General features: G+C 47.4%; 1 protein-coding gene and 1 pseudogene across 1 annotated transcript; both read left to right on the top strand.

Annotated features, from left to right (window-relative positions):
* The window catches only part of LOC101442654 (class I histocompatibility antigen, Gogo-C*0201 alpha chain-like), a 149,717-nt pseudogene extending 131,375 nt beyond the window's left edge, over positions 1–18,342 (top strand).
* LOC101424202 (saoe class I histocompatibility antigen, A alpha chain-like) lies at positions 16,137–20,585 on the top strand. The gene is made up of 7 exons (XM_058285454.2): positions 16,137–16,219; positions 16,332–16,601; positions 17,024–17,299; positions 17,423–17,698; positions 17,813–17,920; positions 18,499–18,546; positions 18,711–20,585. The coding sequence occupies exons 1-7, from the start codon at positions 16,156–16,158 to the stop codon at positions 18,713–18,715; spliced, it is 1,047 nt and encodes a 348-aa protein (XP_058141437.1). The 5' UTR covers positions 16,137–16,155; the 3' UTR covers positions 18,716–20,585.
* The last annotated feature ends 409 nt before the right edge of the window (positions 20,586–20,994 follow it).

Genomic DNA, 20,994 nt, shown 5'->3' with positions numbered 1-20,994 from the left:
GTGGGGATGTGGGGGGACGTGGGCATTACCTCTGTTCGCCTCCAGAGGGCGGTATGGCACAGGACAGAAAGCAGCCTTCAACCAACTTTCTAACTTGTGTGCAGTGTTTTCCAAGGCGGAGGGGACAAGTGGAGATGAAAGTGGAGAGGAAAGGAAATACACGTTACAGTGAAAAAGCCCCCGGTGTGGCCCCTGCTAGCCACTGGCTGGTGACCTTGTCAAGCACTTCATCCTCTGGGGCTGTTCCCCCAGGAGCCCCAAGGCCCTTCCAGACTCCTGGACAAGCAGGTGAGAGGCACCTCCTGACTCAGTGGTACCTGGCTCAGCCCCTCCACTCATGGAGGGCACACAGCACACGGCAAGTGTTCTCTTCCCCTCCCAGGGCAGATGGCTAATGCTTGAGAACTGAGGAAGGAAAACGCCTGTATTCCAGAGCCTACCAGGGCCTGGATCTGCCCTCCCACACAGCATTTGAAAGTTCTGGAGGAAAAGGGAGAGCTGGTTGGGAAAGATGTGTGGAAGGCATCTCTCGTCCTCTTGGGTTCCTGATTTATTGTATTCTATAGAAGATGGTTCCACTTAGAATCTTACATTTTAAATTGTGTTAGATACTGGCTTCAAGACTAAAAATTTCATAGATTAAACAGTTGTTCCGTGACGGGCCTAAAAACATGATTATTATTTATAATCATGTTTGGAGTAGTGTGTGTCCCCCAATACCAAAAAATCTATTTTAGTGATCTGACCCTTGAGCACAGCCCTGTGGTGGGCTTGGGTGTTTGTGTGAGTGAATGACATGGTGGGTATATCAGAGAGCCCATGCTTTTCTGCATATCATCCTCAAGGGGGACAGTGAGAGCCCCCTTCCCTGGAAATGTCATGTTTAAAGGAGGTGGGACTGGGGAACAGGCCTCCCTGCTCCTGTGGCTCTGACATCCTACAAAAGAGGACAAGAGCAGAACTTGGTTCCACGTGCCCTTCCCTGGTCCTGCACATCCTTTCCTCCTTGAAGAACCAGCTCAAAGGCTCCTCCTGAGAGAGCGCCCCCTGCTGGAGGACCTGCTCCTGGAGCTCCTTCACCTTGACTTTCCTCACTACCTGGAGCTGCCCATTCCCCTGTGCTGGTTCCTGTCTCCACCTCGTCCTGGGAAGTGTTCTGCCTCCAGCAGGTGAGTGTGTGAGATCAGGGACTGGACCTTGAGTTATCAGTTGGACTTCAGGATATAAACCAGCTCCACTAACTGGGTAGGATGATGCTGGTGATACCACAGCAGCCACCACCTCCTGCAGTCTTCATGGGTGTCAGGACCATGCTGAGCATTTACCTGGATTAGTTCTCATAATTTCTGCAACATGCTGAGTGTTTACCTGGATTAGTTCTTCTAGTCTCTACAATACACTGAGCATTTAACTGGATTAGTTCTTACAATCTTAGCAACAGCACTTTTCATACTCCATTGCCTACAGAATCTAAGAAACTTGCCAGGAACCCACAGCTAGACAGACCTTCTCAGTCCCAAGACAGTCCAGTGGTCTAACAAGACACAGTGACCAGGGTGGTCACTGCATCATCATCCTTGTCTCCTCTCTGGGCTGAAGGAGTCAGGTATCCCTCAGTCCCCCCATTAGAAATAATCCCCAGCCCCTCCTCCGTCTCTTCAGCATCTCCCCAAAGGGCATTACGCCTCCCTCTTTTTTCCCTTGTGGCGGGGAGTAGCTCACTTTTAGGAGCTCACGTGCCGGCGGCCGACACTTCTCCCTGACCAGGGCCCCAAGCCTGTGACTTCCTCAGGGGCCTTCTGGACTTAGTCCTTGTGCTCCTGCTCAACCTGCTCCAGTTCCCTTAACCTGGTCAGCAGGAGGCACTGCTGTCCCCCACCTCTACCTGCAGCCTTTCAACAGCTGCTTCCACCTGTTCCTTCTTGGTTTCCATCTGAGCCTGTGAGGGGTAGAAGGACAGACATGGTTAGGGAGGGGCTCACAGCGCTGGGCTCCAAGAAATTTACTATAAGTTAAGGTGATGAGTGATGGAAGAGCTTTAGTAAAGGGTGGAAGTAATGGTAGCACAACCTTGTGGTGTAATAAATACCACAATTTGAAAGTGCATAAAATGGAAAATTTTTTTTTAATTTTTTTTAAATTTTTATTTATTTAATTCCCCCCCTCCCCCGGTTGTCTGTTTTCTGTGTCTTTTTGCTGCGTCTTGTTTCTTGTTTCTTTGTCCACTTCTGTTGTCGTCAGCGGCACGGGAAGTGTGGGCGGCGCCATTCCTCGGCAGGCTGCTCCCTCCTTCGCGCTGGGCGGCTCTCCTTATGGGTGCACTCCTTGCGCGTGGGGCTCCCCTACGCGGGGGACACCCTGCATGGCGCCGCACTCCTTGCGCGCATCAACACTGCACATGGGCCAGCTCCACACGGGTCAAGGAGGCCCGGGGCTTGAACCGCGGGCCTCCCATGTGGTAGACGGACGCCCTAACCACTGGGCCAAAGTCCGTTTCCCGGAAAATTTTATGCTATATAAATATTGCCAAGATAAAAAACTTAAAAACAAAATAAAAATAATACAACTGTAGACCACAAAGATTGAACTCTATTGTAAACTATGGACTATAGTTAGTGATATCATTATAGAGATGCTGATTCATCAATGACACCAGATGTACCTCACTACTGCAGACCATTAACACAGAAAGATGCATGCGGGGGTGGGGCAGAGTATGGGGTTTCTGTCTGGTTTTTCTATAAACCTACAACTGTTCTAATAAAAAGAAAGAAAAGGAACAAGAAGGAGATATGGAGTAACTAGTTCCAAGGGTTCCCCCAAAAAGCACCATGGTATAAGCAGCTGGTCTCAGGATGAGCTTACCATGAGGAGGGTGGTCTTATCCAGAGATTCCATAATGATGCCACATTATGCTCTCAGAACCATATGGAGCTAAAAAATCCTTCCATGTCTGGTAATAACATCCTAACCCTATAAAACCTTGGCAGGGGAAAGTGGGCTGATTATGGTCATTTTTAGAGAGGAAGTGAGACCAAAGGAAGGTGGGATTAATGTCAACAAGCTGACCAGAAGAGTGTGTGGCTTGTCTCAGCCACGTGTCTCCCTACAGGGAGAGCTTTGATGGGAACTGAGGGGAGCTAGGGAGATCTTCCTGTCCCAAGACTATCTCCCTGGTCAAGTACCAGGAATCCCTTCACTTTTATTTTTCTCCTGGATGACTTCATAGCCTGAAAACCAGAGGCAAATGGTCCAGACATGCCACATCCTGAACCTGTGGTGCTCAGTCGGCCTCATGGCCAGGACTAGAGTCCAGGTACCAGCTGAGCCTTCAGCCCCACCCCAAAGGTGGTGCCCTCAGGCAGGCAGGCTCAAGCAGCCATGGCCTGAAATCCCAAGGACCAGGGTGCTTTTCATTTTGCAGGAATATGGGCTTGGCTGTGTCCTCTGAGGCTGGATCTCAAGACTCCTAAGAATGAACTCCAGCAGAGCCAGGTGGAGCCACGTCCCCTGGGATCCCTCCAGCTAACAGTGTACTCAATGGTGAAAGATGAAAACTTTCCCCCCAAGATCAGGAACAAGACAAGAATGCCTGGTATTCAATATGGAGATAGCAGCTCTAGCTAGAGTAATAAGGCAAGAAAAATAAAATAAAATGCACCCAAATAGGAAAGGAAGAATCAAGTATTTCATTATTTTCTGATGTTATGATACTATACTTAGAAAATCCCCCCAAATCCACAACAAACCTAATAGAACTTACAGACAATTTCTGCAATGTGATGGGATACACAATTAATATGCAAAAAAAAATCAATAGCATTTATATGCATTACTAATGGACAACCTTAGGAGGAAGTCAGAAAAAAATTCCATTTACAATAGGAAATACCAGTAAATTTAGTCAAGGACATAAAGGACCTGTATTCAGAAACCCATAAAACAATGGTAAAAGAAACCAATGACAATCTAAATAAATGCAAGAATATTTCCGTGTTCTTAGGTTAGAAGACCTAATTATCATTAGGATGTCAATTCTACCCAAACTGATCTACAGATTTAATTCAATCCTGATAAAAATTCAAATATCCTTCTTAGTAGAATTTGAAAAGCCAATTATCAAATTTATCTAGAAGAGTCAGAGTCCCCTAATAGCCAATTTTTTTTTTTAAGAAGAACAAAGTTGGAGTTCACTCACTTCCAGACTTTAAAGCGTATAATTTAGATACAGGGGTAAAAACAGCATGGTTCTGCATAAAGATAGAGAGACTGACCAATGGAACTAAATCTAGAGTTCAGAACAGACCCTCCCGTCTATGGTCAAGTGATCTTTGACAAGGCTGTCAACTCACCCAGCTGGTTCAAAATAGCCTGTTCAAAAGTGGTGCTGGGATAACTTGATATCCATATCCCAAAGAAAGAAAGAAAGAGGACCCTTGTCTCACAGCTTATTCAAAATTAATTTAAATTAGATCAAGGACCTAAGTGTAAAAAGTAGAACCATAAAACTCTTAGAAGAAAATGTAGGGAAACATCTTCAAGATCCTGTTCTTGGTGGTGGTTTCTTGGACCTTACTCCCAAAGCAGAAGAAACAAAAGAAAAAATAGATAAATGGAACAGCTTCAAAATTAAATACTTTTGTTCTTCAAAAGACTCTGTCAAGAAAGTGAAAAGGGAGCTAACTCAATGGGAAAAAATCTTTGGATACAATATATCTGATAAGGGATTTCTCTCCATGTTATATAAAGAGATTGTTCACCTTAATGACAACATGACCAACCAGCCTATTAAAAAATGGACAAAATATTTGAACAGACATTTTTCCAAAGTGGAAACAGAAAATGCCAAATGACACATGAAAAGAAGTTCACATAAACTAGCTATTAGGGAAATGTAGGTCAAAACCACCATGAGATATCATCTCTTACCATAGGGAATGGCCACTCCTAAAAGAACAGCAAATGTCAAGCACTGGAGAGGATGTGGAGAAATGGCAACACTCCTTCAGTGTTGGTGGGACTGTAAAATGGTGCAACCTCTGTGGAAGATGATCTGGTGGTTTCTCAGGAAGCTAAATATAGAACGTTCGTATAATCCAGCAATCCCACCGCTAGGAATGTAAGCAAGGACATGAACAGCTATTTGCACTCCGATATTCATAGCAGCTTTATTCACAATCGCTAAAGGATGGAAACAACCTAAGTGTCCTGAACTGATAAATGGATAAAACACAAGTGGTGTATTCATACAATGGAATATTTCTCAGCTGTAAGAAGAAATCAACTGGGGAAGCAATGAAAACATGAAGGTACCTTGAGGATATTATATTGATTGAAATAAGCCATTCACAAAAGGACAAATATTGTATGGTCTCACTAATATTAGCCAAGTATAATGACTAGAATTATGGATTTGCACTCTGACGTACAGATTAGTAGGAAATGGAAAGTGGGGTGAGAAAGAGTGAAGATGTTGGGTGTATGTAGATTGTTTAATAAGGTCCAGTATAAATATTAGAAATGGTTGGACTTGATGGTAACATATTACAGTGAATGTTACACTGGTGATTTATGGATGTGTTTGTGGGTGAAACTAGTAGTCTAGGAAGATTCATGTTAGTTGGAGGACAGATGGAAGACAATATTGGGAATTTATAAGAATGATTTTGGAAGTAGTTGAGGATTGTGGTTAATAATATAAATACAGGAATGTTATAGAACAGGGTGTTAAGTATGTGGGTATATATGGGAAAATATAATTAACGTAATTTATGGGCTATAATTAACAATATTGTAATGTTTTGTTACAAAACCAAAGTTGGTACCATATTAATTCTATTAAATGTAATAAAAGGAATATGGGGTTTGGTTTTGTGAGATATGCCTATGATTAAATACTTTTATTTTTTTTCTTTAATAATAAGAAGACCTTGACTATGTCACTTAACTAATCTGTTCATCTGTGTGTCTGTCTGAACACTAGAGAAACACCTGAGTGAGCTGTTGTAATTAGGTGAGATAAAGTGCCTGAAAAAGAACTTTTTAGGAATTATTTTTCTGTGACTTGTTGAGCTGCCTTTTTCTGTTCTTTTATTTTGTGAATTTGAAATAAAATCATTAATAAATTTTAAAAACATGCTGCAAACATTATTGAAATGACACCAAAGATTTAGAATATTACACAGACTTAGTAGACAAAGCAGTGGCAGGTAAGAGAAAATAAATCCAACTTTGAAAGAAGTTCTACTCTGTGTAAAGTGCTATCAAACAGCATCACATGCTACAGAGATACCTTTAGTGAAAGGAAGAGTCAATAGATGTGGCCAACTTCCTCATTTTAAGAAATTGCCACAGTCACCTCACCCTTCAGCAGTCACCCACCTATCAGTCAGCAGCTGTCAACATTGAGACAAGACCCTCCAACTGAAAAAGATTTATGACTCACAGAAGGCTCAGGGGAGGGTTAGTATTTTTTGCCAATAAAGTATTTTAAATTAAGGTATGAACATTGTTTTTTAGACACAGAGCTATTAATTATACCCTTAGTAGACTACAGTATAGGGTAAGCATAAGTTTCATATGCAGTCAAAACCAAAAAGTTCAGGTGACTCATTTTTTTTTTTTTGGTGTTAATTCTACTTTATTTTTTTTTTTAATTATTTTTTTTAATTACATTATGAAAAATATGAGGTCCCATTCAACCCCACCGCCCCCGCCCTCCACTCCCCCCACAGCAACACTCTCTCCCATCATCATGACACATCCATTGCACCTGGCAAGTTCATCTCTGAGCATCACTGCACCCCATAGTCAATGGTCCACATCATAGCCCAGACTCTCTCACGTTCCATCCAGTGGGCCCTGGGGGGATCTATAATGTCCCGTAATTGTCCGTGAAGCACTATCCAAGACAACTCCACGTCCCGAAAACGCCTCCACATCTCATCTCTTCCTCCCGTTCCCCACACCCAGCAGCCACCATGGCTACCGTTCCCACACCCATTCCACATTTTCTCTGTGGACATTGGATTGGTTGTGTCCATTGCACATCTATGTCAAGTGAGGGCTTAGATTCCATATGGGTACTGGATGCACTCATTTTATTGTGACATTTGCTTTAGAGCTGTGGTCTGGAATTGAACCCACCTCTTCTCTGAGGTAGGCCTGTACTGTTGTACCTGTGGAAGGGATAACATTGAGGAGACATTTCAGTACCACCATGAGGTTCTCTTGGTGACCTCCAGGAAAGAACCCTCTCTCCAGTGTCAGTAAGGCTTTACCAGGTTTCTTGTGAAAACTGTCTAACATGTATGCTTTGGGTCCTGTCACTAACTCTCCTCTTTGAATTGGCTCCCAGGAAACTCAGAACCCAGTTCAGGGACCCCCTGGACTAAGAGGGTGGAAGCCTAAGGCCATACGAGGGCGGTAAATATATTCCTGGTTTCGCTTTGTGCTTTTCTGCCTTTATTTTCACTTCAGCACAATTAAGCCCCTGATTTAATTTTGAAAATCTACTTCTGTGTGGTTTTTGCTGTTGTTCTTACTTAGACTCCCTCTGGGATGAGATAGGGTAAAAATAAATAATAACCCCCTCACCCTGCCAGTCCTGTCTTGGAGTGGAATCAGGCCAGGGCCTTGGGGAGAGGCTGGAGTGAGAGTGGGGTGACAGGCCTTAGGGGGGTGGGGCAGAGAAAGGCATCAAAAGAAAACTGGTGGTTAAGTTCACGGGTCAACCGGGCCAGGCAGTGGTGTCCACTTGTTTGGTCAAGCAAGCACTGGCCTGATTGTTACTGTGAGGACATTTCGTGGATTTAAGTCATCAATTCATTGATGGCATCTATGGCTGATGACATCTAAAATAAACTGAGGAGATTGTCTTCAACAATGAGAGATGTCGCATCAAACCAGTTGAAGGCCTTAAAAGGAGAAGTGATGGTTTCAGCAGTAAAAGAGAGAATTTCCATCTCCACTTCAGCCAGCTTCTCCTGGGGAATTCATGGAAAACCGTCATTGGAGTTCCCAGCTAGCAGCCTGCCCTTCTGAATTTAGAATTTGGACTTGCCCATCCCTAGAGTCACATGAGACAACTTTACAAAAATCTGTTTCCTTAGAGAACGCTTAGTAATACAAAAATGTTATACCAATGTCTCTCAGGAACCCTTTTCAAATGACCGGCAAATTGAATCCAAAATAATTTAAAAATGATAATACATCATGACCAAGAAAGATTTATCCTTGATGCAAGTTGTGATGAATATATGAAAATTAATCTAATTTATTATTTAACAGAATAAAGTAGAATAACAATAATATCAACGTCACATAGAAAAAGCATATAAAAGTCCAACATCCTTTGGTAATATAATTCCGCAATAAACTGGGAATTGAAGGCAACTTCTGCAAGGTGAGAAACGGCACATATGAAAAATCTACGGATATCAGCATACTTTGCTGTGAAAGACTAAATACATTCTAAGATCAAGAACAAGGAAGGGATTTGCAATCTTGCCACTATTATTACACAATATACTGTCAAGCAAAGGAAAGAACAGAGATACAGTTTATTAAACAGAAGAGAATGTGTCTCTTTTGCAGGTGACAGGATCGTGTACATAGCAAACCCTACAGTAAAAATATTCCTAGACTAGTGAGTATAGAAAGATTAAAGGGTTCAAGGATGATATACAAAAGTGATTTTTATTTCTATACACATTGTAAAATTAGGGAAACAAAAATTAGAAATTGAACTCATAATAGCATTGTAATCATAAAGTAGGTATCAATTTAAAGAATGTGTGCAAGATCTCTATACTGAAATCTACAAGTACTGCTGAGGGAAAGTAACAAAAACCTAAATAAATGTGGAGAAATACCATGTCAAGGATTGGAATATTCATTATTAAGGTATTAGTTCTCTCCAAATTGGGTTATGGTTTAAATAGAATTCCAATCAAAATCATGGCAGGTTTTTAAAAGAAATTGACAAGCTGATAGTAAAATTTATATGGAAACACAAAGGACTTTGAATAGCCAAAAAGTTTTTTAAAATGCTTATTTCAAATTCAAAAAAATAAAATAAGAGGAACAGGCAGCTCAACCAGTTATGGAAACATTACTCCTAAAAAGTTCTGTTCAGCCACTTTTATCTCATCAGATTCCAGCTTCTAACTCAGTTGTTCCTCTGCTGTTCAGAAAGATACACAGGTGATATAGATTAGTTAAATGCCTTAAAACGTTTTTAAAAAGAAATGTGGAGGGTCCACGGAGGAGATCTGAAAACTTACTATGAGCTCCAGTAGCAGCCTCAGGGCAGTGGTAGGTCAATGAACATAATAAAGAGCATAAATAGAAACACACGTGCACGTGCTCATGAAAACGGCTCCCGCTAATCTAGTGGGGAAAGGACAGTCTTGTCAACAAATGATTGAAAATTTCGAATACGGTTTTGACCCAAGGAGCTGGCGGGGGCGAGGCCGAGGGGACCTGGACAGCTAAGGCCCCCCGAAGGAGAAACGACCCGGGACGCCGGGCTCCTGTGCTCAGCCTGGGGGAAGGTCCACCTTGGTGTGGGGGGTGGTGGGCAGGTGCCTGGTCCAGGGTCTGGGGAGGCGGGAGGGTCAGCCCTCGGGTTCGTGGGGTGCGTGGGCAGAGCCTGGGCGGGTCTTATCGCCCACCTCCCCGCCGTCCACGAGGGTCTCCAGCCCCCAGGCTGCGTCCTGCCCTCCGCCCTCCAGGACCCGCATCTCCGGGGCCTCCAGCTGCGAGGCCGCCTCCCCGCACCCAGCCCGGGTCGCACCAGCTCAGCTGATCAGGAGCTGAAGAAGACCCCGGGGAGGGCTCCCCTGAGAGCAAAGGGGGGCGCGGGTCTCTGTCCTCCGCCCGGTGGCCACGCGGGGGCGCCGCCGCGCTCTCTAGGATTCTGACGTGAGGAGGGGTCGGGCTTGAGTGGGGCAGAGCTGGGGGACCTGGGGGCTCAGCCCTGATGGGAAAGGGGGTGAACTTCCCTTCTGAGCATCCCTGGAATCCACTGGAGTCAGACTCCGGGTGGAGCAGGGAGTGGGAGAGGACAAGGGCGCTCAGCAGCCCTTGTGCCTCCTTGAGGTCTCCATCTCTTCCCAGAGCCCCTACCCAGCCCGCTTGAAAGCTGTACCTGGGAACCCCAAAAAGTAGGTTTTTTTCATTTTCTCCCTATTGCTTTTCAGAGGGCTGTTTTTTTTTTCTAATAAACTTTAATCTTAGAATAGTTTTATATTTACAGAAAAATGATGAATGTGTTCAGAGAGCTCACAGACAGCCCTGCTTCCCACATTGTTTTCATCTTACATTCCTGGCACTTTGTTTCTGCTAATGAGGCAGTACTGATGCATTATTAGTAACTCACCTGAAGTTCATGTGGATTTCATTAGCTTTCCCTGTGTCATCTCTCTGTCCCGTGCTGTGGCAGTTTCTCAGACTTTCCTGTTTTTGATGACTTTGACAGTTTTGAGGAGTCTTGGTCAGGATGGGTAGATTTCCTCTCAATTCAAGTTAGATTGATGTTTTTCTCATGGTTAGACGGAGACTGTCAGTTTTTAGGGAAAGGTCACAGAGATGCCGTATCTCAATATCATAAGAAGAGGTTGCGGCGTGACCCTGAGTCGTCACTGGTGGTGTGAGCTGGTTCCCTGGCTAAGGCAGCATTTCCCAGGATCCTCCACCTTCACACCCCCCTTCCCTTGTCCTCTTTGGAAGGAGGTCTTCTGTGCAGTCCACACTTAAGGGGTGGGGAGTTATGCTCAACTCAGTGAGGGGGGAGCATCTACATAAATCATTGGGAATTCCTGTCTTTGAGAGATTTCTCTATTCTTGCCATCTTTAATTATTTATCCAGTCATTTACAGACTTGTGGATATTAATTTTGTACTTTTGGCTACAATCCAATTCTGTGCTATTTATTTTGTTGCTCAAATTGTTCCAGTTTTGGTCGTAGAGAGTCCTTATGTTGGCTCATGAGTCTTTCTGACATGGCCCCATGGTTTTATGTATTGGGCAATACTCATTTTCTCACACTCCCGTATGCTCCAGAATCATCTCATGTATATCCTACCCCTGTCCTAGATTCAGCCTTTTCTGCAAGGGAAGTCTTGCAAAAAAGGCTTGGTTCAGTTTTGAGGTAATGGTATTAGAAACTGTGGTCTAAGCACTGGGTTTACTCATTGCTATTGGGGTGTAGTTGCTTCTAGGCCTTCTCAGTAGAGACAATTAGAAAATAAGTGTGTAGATCAATGCATGTGTTACACATCTATAATACATATACATACACACATGTCAATATTTATACTAAACCACATTATGCTAAACATGAGGTATTCCATGTCTTCAACTCTAATCCCATATCGTATATTTCAATCTGGCTTTCCCCTTTGCAAATCTGTAACCTCCCAGAAATTTCGCTCTCTCCACCTATGATATTTTAATATTTACTTATTGTTCAGTCCTCATACACATGGACAGTGATTTCACGATTGTTAGCCCCTACCTCATGAGAAAGAACTTTGCCAACTACAGTCAGTGCTTTTGCACAGCTCCTTTGTCTTCACTCTTGCAATTTCCAGCCAGCTCCAAAGGTCCTCAGTCCAGCAGCTCCTCCCCCTCCTTCAGTGAGGTCCTGCCCTGCACCTGTAGTACAGCTGGATCCTTCTGCCTTAGTCTGCAGACATCCTGGGACTCCATGTCTGCTGGGAAGGTTTTTTAAAGTTTGAACACTTAAGATTTACCCTTTGTGCTGTAAGGTTTATGGGTTTAGACACATGACAGTGTCATATATCTACTCTACAGTACCTTATGGAGTAGGGTCAGGGCCCTAAAATGCCTTGTGTTTCACCTGAAAACCTTTCCCCTTCCCCAAGGTCATGGCAACCAGGGATCTGCTTTCTGTATCTAGTCTTTCCTTTCCAGAATTTCATGCAGATGGAACCAGACAACGTGGAGCCTTCCCAGAGTGTCTTACTTCACTAGCAACATGCATTTGGGAATCATCCTTCTTGTTGCGTGAATTAACAGCTCATTCCTTCTGATGGCTGAGTAGTATTGTGTACTACGGATCGATGGATTACCACCAATTTTTTTTGAGTTACTGAAAAAAATTGAACCCAGAACCTCATACATGGGAAGCAGGTGCTTGAAGCACTGAACAATACTGGTTTCCCAACCACCCACTGTTTTATCCACTCATGTAGAAAGACAAGATGGTTGATTCAAGTTTGGGGGAAATATTAATTAAGCTGCTTTGAACATTTCTCTAGAGGTTTTTACCTAAATATAAGTTTTTAAATTAGATGAGCAAATACCTGGGAGTGGCATTGCTGGGTTGTACGTTAAGTCCATGCTTAGCTTTTCAGAACCTGCCAAATGCCTTCCGTGGTGCTGCACCCTTTGGCCTTCCTACCAGCAGGGAGTGCGGGTTCCTCGGGGCTCCCTCTTCTTGCCAGTGCAGGTGTCACCACTCGTGACAGACTGAAAATCACCTTCCAACCCACCAATGACCTCTACATCCTAATCCCTGGAACCTGTGAATATTATCTTATATGGCAAAAGGGGCCTTTGCTTATGTAATTGATGCAGACATGGGGGATTAGTCAGGATTATTCCCATGGACCCTAGGAGTGGTCACATGGATCTCAGAACAGGGAAGTGGGAGATTTTACTACACCCAGAGAAGGTGATGAGAAGATGGAGCAGAGATCTGACAATGTTGTACTTGAGGTTAGAGTGATGCAGCCAGAGGCAAAGAAGAGCTGGCAGCCACCAGAACTGGAAGAGGTAAGACACAGGTTCTCTCTGCCCGAGCCTCCAGAAGGAGCCACACCTAGCCCACACCTGTTCCAGTCAGGAACATTGATTTTGGATTTCTGGCCTCCAGAATTGTGAGAACATAAATATCTGTTGTTTAAAGCTACCAAATGGGGAGTTGAGGTGGCTCAAGCCATTGGGCATTTCCTGAGTTCAGTTCCCAGTGCCTCCTTGTAGCAGTTTGATATTATTGATGAATTCCAAAAAGAAATATTGGATTATGTTTATAATCTGATCTGTACCTGGGCATGATAGACTTATGATTATGGCGTGATTGTGGCACAGATAAAGGCATGGTGAAGAACAGAGTTGAGGATTTTTGATGTTGGAGTTTTGAAGTTGGAGTTTGATTCTGAAGACTTTAGCTGGAGCCCCGGGAAGTCAGCATGTGGAGGAAAGAGAAGTCAGCCCCAGAAAGAAAGGAACCTTGAACCCAAAGAAAAGCAAGCCCCAGGAACATAGGAACCCAGGAAGCCTGAACCATTACAGACGTTGGCAGCCATCTTGCTCCAAATAGACTTTGGTGAGGAAAGTAACTTATGCTTTACGTCCTGGTATCTGTAAGCTCCTACCCTAAATACGTACCCTTTAAAAAAAAACAACCAATTTCTGGTATTTTGCATCAGCAACACTTTGACTGACTGATACACTCCTAAAAAAGAGAGAGAGAGAGAAGCACAAAATGAACAGACACAGAGCAGACAGCAAGTGCAAACAACAAATGGGGAGAAATAAATAAATAAAATAAAGCCACCAAAGGTGTAAAAATTTTTCCACTGGCAATAGGAAACTAGCCCACAGTTTATTTTAGTTAGTTTAATTTAGCCATTCTAACAGGTGCATGCAGGGGCACCTCATGGTGGTTTTATCTGACCTTCCCTAATGACAGTGATGCTGAGCATGTTCTTAGGTGCTTATTTGCCACCTGTGTATCTTCTTTTTGAGGTGTCTGTGCAGACACTAGCCCATTTAAAAAATTGTATTGTTTTATAATTGTTAAGTGATTTTTTTCAAAATTTTAAAAATCAATTTTACTGATACCTATTAATAAAACCATCTTTCCAAAGCGTATAATCACTGGTACTTGGCATAATCACAAAGCTGTGCATTCATCACTTCAGTAAATATTAGGGGGTTTTAATTACTTTAGTAATAACAAAAAACAGAAAACCTAACTCTTTTTTTAAAAAAAAGATTTTTAAAAAAAATTTCTCTCTCTTTCCCCCCACCCCCATTGTTTGCTCTCTGTGTCCATTTGCTGTGTGTTCTTCTGTGACTGCTTCTATCCTTATCAGCGGCACCAGGAATCTGTGTTTCTTTTTGTTGCCATCTTGTTGTGTCAGCTCTCCGTGTGTGCAGTGCCATTCTTGGGCAGGCTGCACTTTCTTTTGTGCTGGGCAGCTTTCCCTATGGGGTGCACTCCTTGCTCGTGGCGCTCCCCTACACGGGGGACACCCCTGAGTGGCACGCCACTCCTTGTGCTCATCAGCACTGTACATGGGCCAGTTCCACACAGGTCAGGGAGGCCCGGGGTTTGACCCACTGACCTTCCATGTGGTAGGGAAACGCCCTATCCATTGGGCAGAGTCTGCTTCCCTGATCCTGCTGTTTTGCTCTCTGTGTCCACTCACTGTGTGACCTTCTGTATCTATTTCTTTTTTTATCTTCTCTTCTTGGTTTTCTCCTCCAGGATTCATCCGTGCCACCTCAGTTCATGGTCTGCTGGGTCTTGCCTTGTCTCCCCTTCATCTCTCTTTTGTCGCATCGTCATCTTCCTATGTGGCTCACCTGGTTTACCACATGGGCACACCTTGACCAGGAGTTCCCAGGGACCGAACCACATCCTCCCATATGGTAGACGGAAGTCCAAACACTTGAGCCACATCATTTCCCTCGGTTTCCATCTAATTCATTTGTATTTACATTTTGTATAGATGGAGTCAAACAAAAACAAAAACCAAAATGATGGAACCTAAACTTGGACCCAGGCTTTCTGGTGGCAAAGATGAAATTCCATCAATGTCTTGGCTGAATTACAGCCCTTTTCACCTACAGCACTTGCTGTGTGAGTCCCTTTGGGAATACCAAGGGGTACCTGAGAAGGGGTGCTGAGAATAATTTAAAGAACTTCTTAGAGGAAGCAGATGTGGCTCAAGCAACTGATCTCTCGCCTACCACGTGGGAGGACTGTTGAGTTTTAAGGGTTCTTTATGCATGCTGTGCAGAAATCCTCTATCAGAAATATGATTTGAAGTATTTTATCCCTGTGGCTTGATCCAATGATAAAATGTAAGTTCTCAAGAGAAAATTACAATTTTGGAAAACTGGTATCCATCACCCTAAGCGTCACAGCTTTCCAATACACCCATTTTCCAGTGGGATCTGTGTTCACTTTAGAAGTATGACTTTTGGAAATATGTAAAGAAATGTGTCAACACTGGAAGTTCTACATAACTCAGTGGGCCAATATGCTACTAAAATCTTCATGCATTAGTACAAAATCCATTTAATGTGCAAAGACAGACCTGAGGATTTCCATGTCACAAGATGAAATGTTCAGCATTTAGATTTCAGACTGACTGCAACTCACCTTTAGAAACTACACTCATGTGCTTTCAGTGTAGTATGGCAGATGAACGTCAATGCTCACCTGAAAAGGCTATTAAAAATACTCATTTCCAACATCTACATACAAAGCTGAATTTTGGTTCAAACCCAAATAACAGATTAAATGTGAAATGAAAGTCCAGGGGTGCTCTATTGAGACTTAGAAAGATTTACCAAATAGCAAATTTATCCATTCTTTTTATTACATCTTTAAAATTTTTGAATTAGTTATCAACGTGTAATGAGTTTTGGTATTAGTATTCATCTGTAGGAATCTATATTTTATATTGTTTTAATTTCTAGTATCATCAGTACCAGTAGAGGTCACCCACATCCCCTCGGGGTCCTCACTCGTTTGTAAGCTGTTAAGAGTCAGGACCAGGCCCCACTGACAGGGGGTGATAGAGCGCTCGGTGCAGGGGAGGGGTGGGGCCAGTCCAGGACCCGGTCTCGGCTCTCAGGGTCCCCCCGAGGCTGGCGTGTGGGGCGGGAGGCCGATGGGGGAGTCCCCGGTCCCCGCAGTTTCACTTCTTCTCCCAACCCGAGTCAGGCCCTTCTGCCCCGACACTCGTGACGCGGGCCCAGAGTTGCCTCCCTTTACGGGCCGGGTTGCGGAGAAGCCAATCGCGGTCCCCGCGGCCCATCCAGAGCCCGCCCCGCCCCCCTCCCCCCCCCCCCCCCCCCGACTCAGGTTCCGCAAGACCCAGGGATCCGTCCATGGCGCCGGGGACCCTCCTCCTGCTGCTCTCGGGGGCCCTGGCCCTGACCCAGACCCAAGCGGGTGAGTGCGGGATCGGGGGGCGCTGCCCCGGAGGGGTCGAGGGGACCTGGGGGTCAGGACCCCGGAAGCCGCGTTCCCCCACGCCGAACTCCCCCTTTCCTGTCCCCCCCAGGCCCCCACTCCCTCAGGTATTTCGGCACCGCCGTGTCCTGGCCCGAGCGCGGGGACACCCACTACCTCGCCGTGGGCTGCGTGGACGACACGCAGGGCGCGCGGTTCGACAGCGATGCGGAGAGTCCGAGGTTGGAGCCGCGGGAGCCGTGGGTGGAGCAGGAGGGGCCCGAGTACTGGGAGCAGGAGACGCGGGTGGAAAAGGACCACGCGCATTGTCTACGCACTCGCCTGCGGACCCTGCGCGGCTACTACAACCAGAGCGAGGCGGGTGAGCCACGGGGCCCGGGGTCCGCGCACGACCGGGATCCCCAGGACAGGCCGGAGTCGCCCCGAGTCTCGGGTCCCCACTGCACCCCGAGACCTCGAGACCCGGGATCCCCACCCGGGTGCGTGGGAGGGATTTTTCTTGGGTTTCGTTTTCAGTTTAGACCCGACGGGCCCCGAGCAGTCAGCCCGGGGGGGCGGGGCGGGAGGTGGGCGAGCAGGTAGGCCGGCAGGAGTGCGGGACCTAGAGGGCGGGCAGGTGGGGGACAGGTGAGCGGATTGGTGGCGAGGCCTACCTGGCGAGACTGACGGCGGGGCGCGGTAAAACTGGGCAGGGCCAGTGGGCTGAGCAAACCGCGGAGCCCACCTTGATGGACACTCGTGGGCGGGGCCTGTGGGCGGGACTGACCTCGGGGGCGGGGCCAGGGTCTCACACCCTCCAGAGGATGTATGCCTGTTACCTGGGCCCCGACGGGCGCCTCCTCCGCAGCTACTTTCAACACGCCTACGACGACGCCGACTACCTCGCCCTCAACGAGGACCTGCGCTACTGGACGGCGGCGGACACGGCGGCGCAGATCACCCGGCGAGAGTGGGAGGAGGCGGGGGATGCAGAGCACAAAAGAGCCTACCTGGAGGGCAGGTGCGTGGAGGACCTGCAGAGACACCTGCAAAGCGGGAAGGAGACGCTGCTGCGCGCAGGTACAGGGGGGGCGGGGCGCCCCCAACCCCAAATGTCCTGTCAATTCCTGGTGGTCACATGAGCACTGCTAGAATGACCAGGAGAGAAATGGAAAGTTCCTGACGTTTCTGACCTTCCCTCAGACCCCCCAAGGACACACGTGACCCGCCACCCCATCCCTGACCGTGGAGTCACCCTGAGGTGCTGGGCCCTGGGCTTCTACCCGGCGGAGATCACGCTGACCTGGCAGCGGGACGGGGAGGACCAGACCCAGGACATGGAGTTTGTGGAGACCAGGCCTGCGGGGGACGGAACCTTCCAGAAGTGGGCGGCTGTGGTGGTGCCTTCTGGGGAGGAAGAGAGATACACATGCCACGTGCAGCACGAGGGGCTGCCCGAGCCCCTCACCCTGAGATGGGGTAAGTGGGACGAGGTCGGGGCCTCTTCTAGGGAAGCAGGAGCCCTTCTGAGCTCCTCCAGCAGGGTCAGGGCTGAGCCTGGGGTCAGGGCCCCTGACCTTCCCCCCTTCTCAGAGCCGCCTTCCCAGCCCCCCATCCTCATCGTGGGAATCGTGGCTGTCCTGGTCATCCTTGGAGTGTCTGTAGTGGCCGGAGTTCTGATCTGGAGAAGGAAGAGCTCAGGTAGGGGAGGGGCGAGTCTGAGGTTTCTTGTCCAGGGGGGTTTCCAGCCCAGGTAGCAGTGTGCCCTGCCCTTCCTGGTACCGTGAAGCCCCTCCTCACACACGTGCCCACCCTGTCTGGGCCTGTTACTACACTTACTTTATAAACCTGTGAGAGAAGTAGGACAATGTCCCCTGTGATGACGTGAAGGCCCCTGTTCCCAGCAGTCAGAGGGAAGGGGCTGCTGAGGACAGACCTCCAGGAGGGCAGAAGGTCCAGCCCCACACATCCCCCACCTCGTGTCTCCTGATCCTGCCCCGGGTCTGCAGTCACAGTTCTGGAACTTTCCCTGGATCCTGGACTAGTTCCCAGGACCTCGTGTCCTGTTCTCACTAGTTGTTTTCCCACAGGTGGAAAAGGAGGGAGCTACGCTCAGGCTGCTTATAAGTGGGGGACGGACGGGGAGGTGGTGTGGAGGGTCAAGGCTGACCTGAGGCTTTGGGGAGTATAGACAGAGCCCACGGGGCAGCTCACCCCATCACTCCTTGACTCACATCTCCCTGTGGCTCTGACCAGACCCTGTGTTTGTTCCTCTCCAGCCAGCAACAGTGCCCAGGGCTCTGATGAGTCTCTTGTGGCTTCTAGAGGTGAGACTCTGGGGGGCCTGGAAAGGGAGAGGGGTTGGGCCGAGAGGACACACCTGGGTCCTGGGGATTCCTTGGACAAGGACATGAGGACTGTGGAGGGCTGGTCATGACGTCAGCATTTACAGAGGTGACCTGGATGTGCTCTTGATTGTTTTCTTCTGTAGAGTGATGAAGCTGCCTCGTGGGGGACGGAGAGATTCCAGAGCTGTTCACGCCCCTCGTGTGACTTCAAGACCTCCTTCCTTTGGAATGTGAAGACTTTCCTTCCTCAGTTGGCATCTGTGTGTCTGCATTCCTGCTGTATACTGGAGGATGGGGAGGTAGCTCACATCCTTCCCCCACATCCCCCACACTGACCTGTGTTCCTTGCCCCAACCAACCGTCCTGCTCAGGAGAGCTGGGTGTGGAGTGTCCACAGCCCCGTCTTACTTCATGGTGCCCTGAGCTGCCCCTTCCTGCTTCCCTTGAAAATGTGAACCTGGTATGATTTCGCTTTTACAAATTCTTGCTATTAGATGGGATTGAGGAATCAATTGAGGAAGAGGAAGATTCTTAAACAAGAAGGAGGAAGTAAAATGCCCTGAGAACCTTCCAGAACCCATGTTTCTGCTGTGCTGAGTGTTGTTGAGAGGAGTCAAGGGTGGACAGACCTGTGTCCAGTCAGTGCTCCATCCATGTGGGCTTCACCCTGAGGAGGATCGACATTTTGACTTTATTTAACTCCTGGTGGTTTGGTCCTTCTCTGCCGCCTGCCCTCCCTCTCTGCCCTTACCCAGCTCCACTGACCCCAATGCTGGCTGCAGCCCAAGCCCATGGATTTGTAGAGCAGACCCTAGTGTAGACCCACAGGTGGGCAATAGGGTCTTAGCCTGGATTGCTCTTGTCTTGGAGGGAGTTGAAATTGTGCCGTAGTCACGGGGGGTGAAGGGGAGCGGGGAGAGCAGCACTTCTGTGAACAGTCCTGGTGGCCTCAGTGTCACCTGAGTGAAGGTTGTGCCATCGCTGCCAGGAGACCACAGCTGTGTTAGGAAAGGCACTGGGTGAGGGGTGGTCCTAACTGACCACTCTTGCACCTGGTGTTTGTGGAGAAATGTGCAGGATGCCACTTTTTAGCTTCTGGGGAACATTTGTGAACTAAAAACAGCTCAAATCTCTGGCTTGGTGAGAGGGAAGGTGCTGTGTGAACTCAGGTGGTCAGTGCGGGCCTCACTGAGGCTGTGACCTTTGAAGACAGCTTGAAGGTCATCAGGGTGTGTCCTTGAGGAAGCCTCAGAAAGTCTTCCCAGTCAGGGAACTGGGCAGTGCATCGCAGTGGCCAGGGACAACCTGTCATTCTGGGAAGGGCAGGAGGCCGAGTGGACCTCAGTGACCCCCGAACCACACTTGAGTGACCACACAGCTCTGCCACCACATCGGAAAGTCACATAGACCAGGGAACCCCAACTTCTCTGAGGCAGGAACCTCCTGACACCCCACAAGGATCCAGAAGGTCTGGGTGGAGCGCGAGGTTCTGAGTTCATAACAAGGGGGTACTGAGCTGCTCGATTTCAGGTCCATCTTTAGAGCAAGAACCCAGACCAGGGAGGCCCCGTGCCTGTGCTCCAGCTTCCTGAGGTGGTGGAATGTGCCTTCTGGGCTCTCGCCCCCTGTCCTGAGAAGGAGGGTCTGGGGAGAAGTGGGAGTGTTTCATCACAAGCCCCTGAGGCCATCCTGGCTCAGCTGGACGGTGAAGCTTTTTCTGCCAGTGATGAGCATAGCATCCCACGGGGTCTTAAACCATGTAAAAGAGTCCTTTCTGGAAAAGAAAAGAAAGACAGCTACCATTAGTTATGAGAGTGATGTTGGGAAATGCATGCGCTTTCTCATGATGGGATATAGCCAGGTGGGGATTTATAAAGTGAATCAGTGTTCTCCATAAATTAAAGCTCTGACTTCTTGCTATGGGACTCCATTTCTTAATGGATTTCATGCTCACTTCTTCGTGCAAACAATGGATTTTAGATTTTTCTAAATTCAATATAAAGAGTTTATACACGTGATCCTGGGTCTCATTTTATTTGGGGAAAGCCACAGAAACAGGAACTTGAGGCCACACACCCAGAAACAGAATCCGTGACCCACCCTAGTTTGGGTCCTTTTGGAGCCAAGTCCACTGCTGCTGGGCAAGGGTCTTGGCCACGCACTTGCCTAACATTGGACACGGGGTCTCAGGTAAGACATGCTGCTCCTGCCTGGATGACCCCATCCCAGTCATGAGCCCCTGCCCACTGGACTCTGCACAGTCCAGCATCTCTTGGTCAGCCCATCCTTAGCCAGAGTCTGCTGTGGTCATCTGATGAGGAGGCCAAGGCTCCTCCATGTCCAGCTCCAGCACGTTGGGAAGGTGAGCTTCCCTCTTCATGGTGGGCAGTGGCTCTGCCTCTACCAAGTCTTCTTAAGTGTGGAATT

Source organism: Dasypus novemcinctus, chromosome 22, assembly GCF_030445035.2.
Source record: "Dasypus novemcinctus isolate mDasNov1 chromosome 22, mDasNov1.1.hap2, whole genome shotgun sequence".
NCBI lineage: Eukaryota > Metazoa > Chordata > Mammalia > Cingulata > Dasypodidae > Dasypus > Dasypus novemcinctus.
This window is presented reverse-complemented; position numbering and strand designations above follow the sequence as displayed.

Coding starts and splice junctions, on each gene's coding strand:
- LOC101424202 (XM_058285454.2), top strand. CDS start 16,156: ATGGCGCCGGGGACCCTCCTCCTGCTGCTCTCGGGGGCCCTGGCCCTG. Junction 17,699..17,812: donor GCCCCTCACCCTGAGATGGG/GTAAGTGGGACG, acceptor CCCCCTTCTCAG/AGCCGCCTTCCCAGCCCCCC. Junction 17,921..18,498: donor CTGGAGAAGGAAGAGCTCAG/GTAGGGGAGGGG, acceptor GTTCCTCTCCAG/CCAGCAACAGTGCCCAGGGC.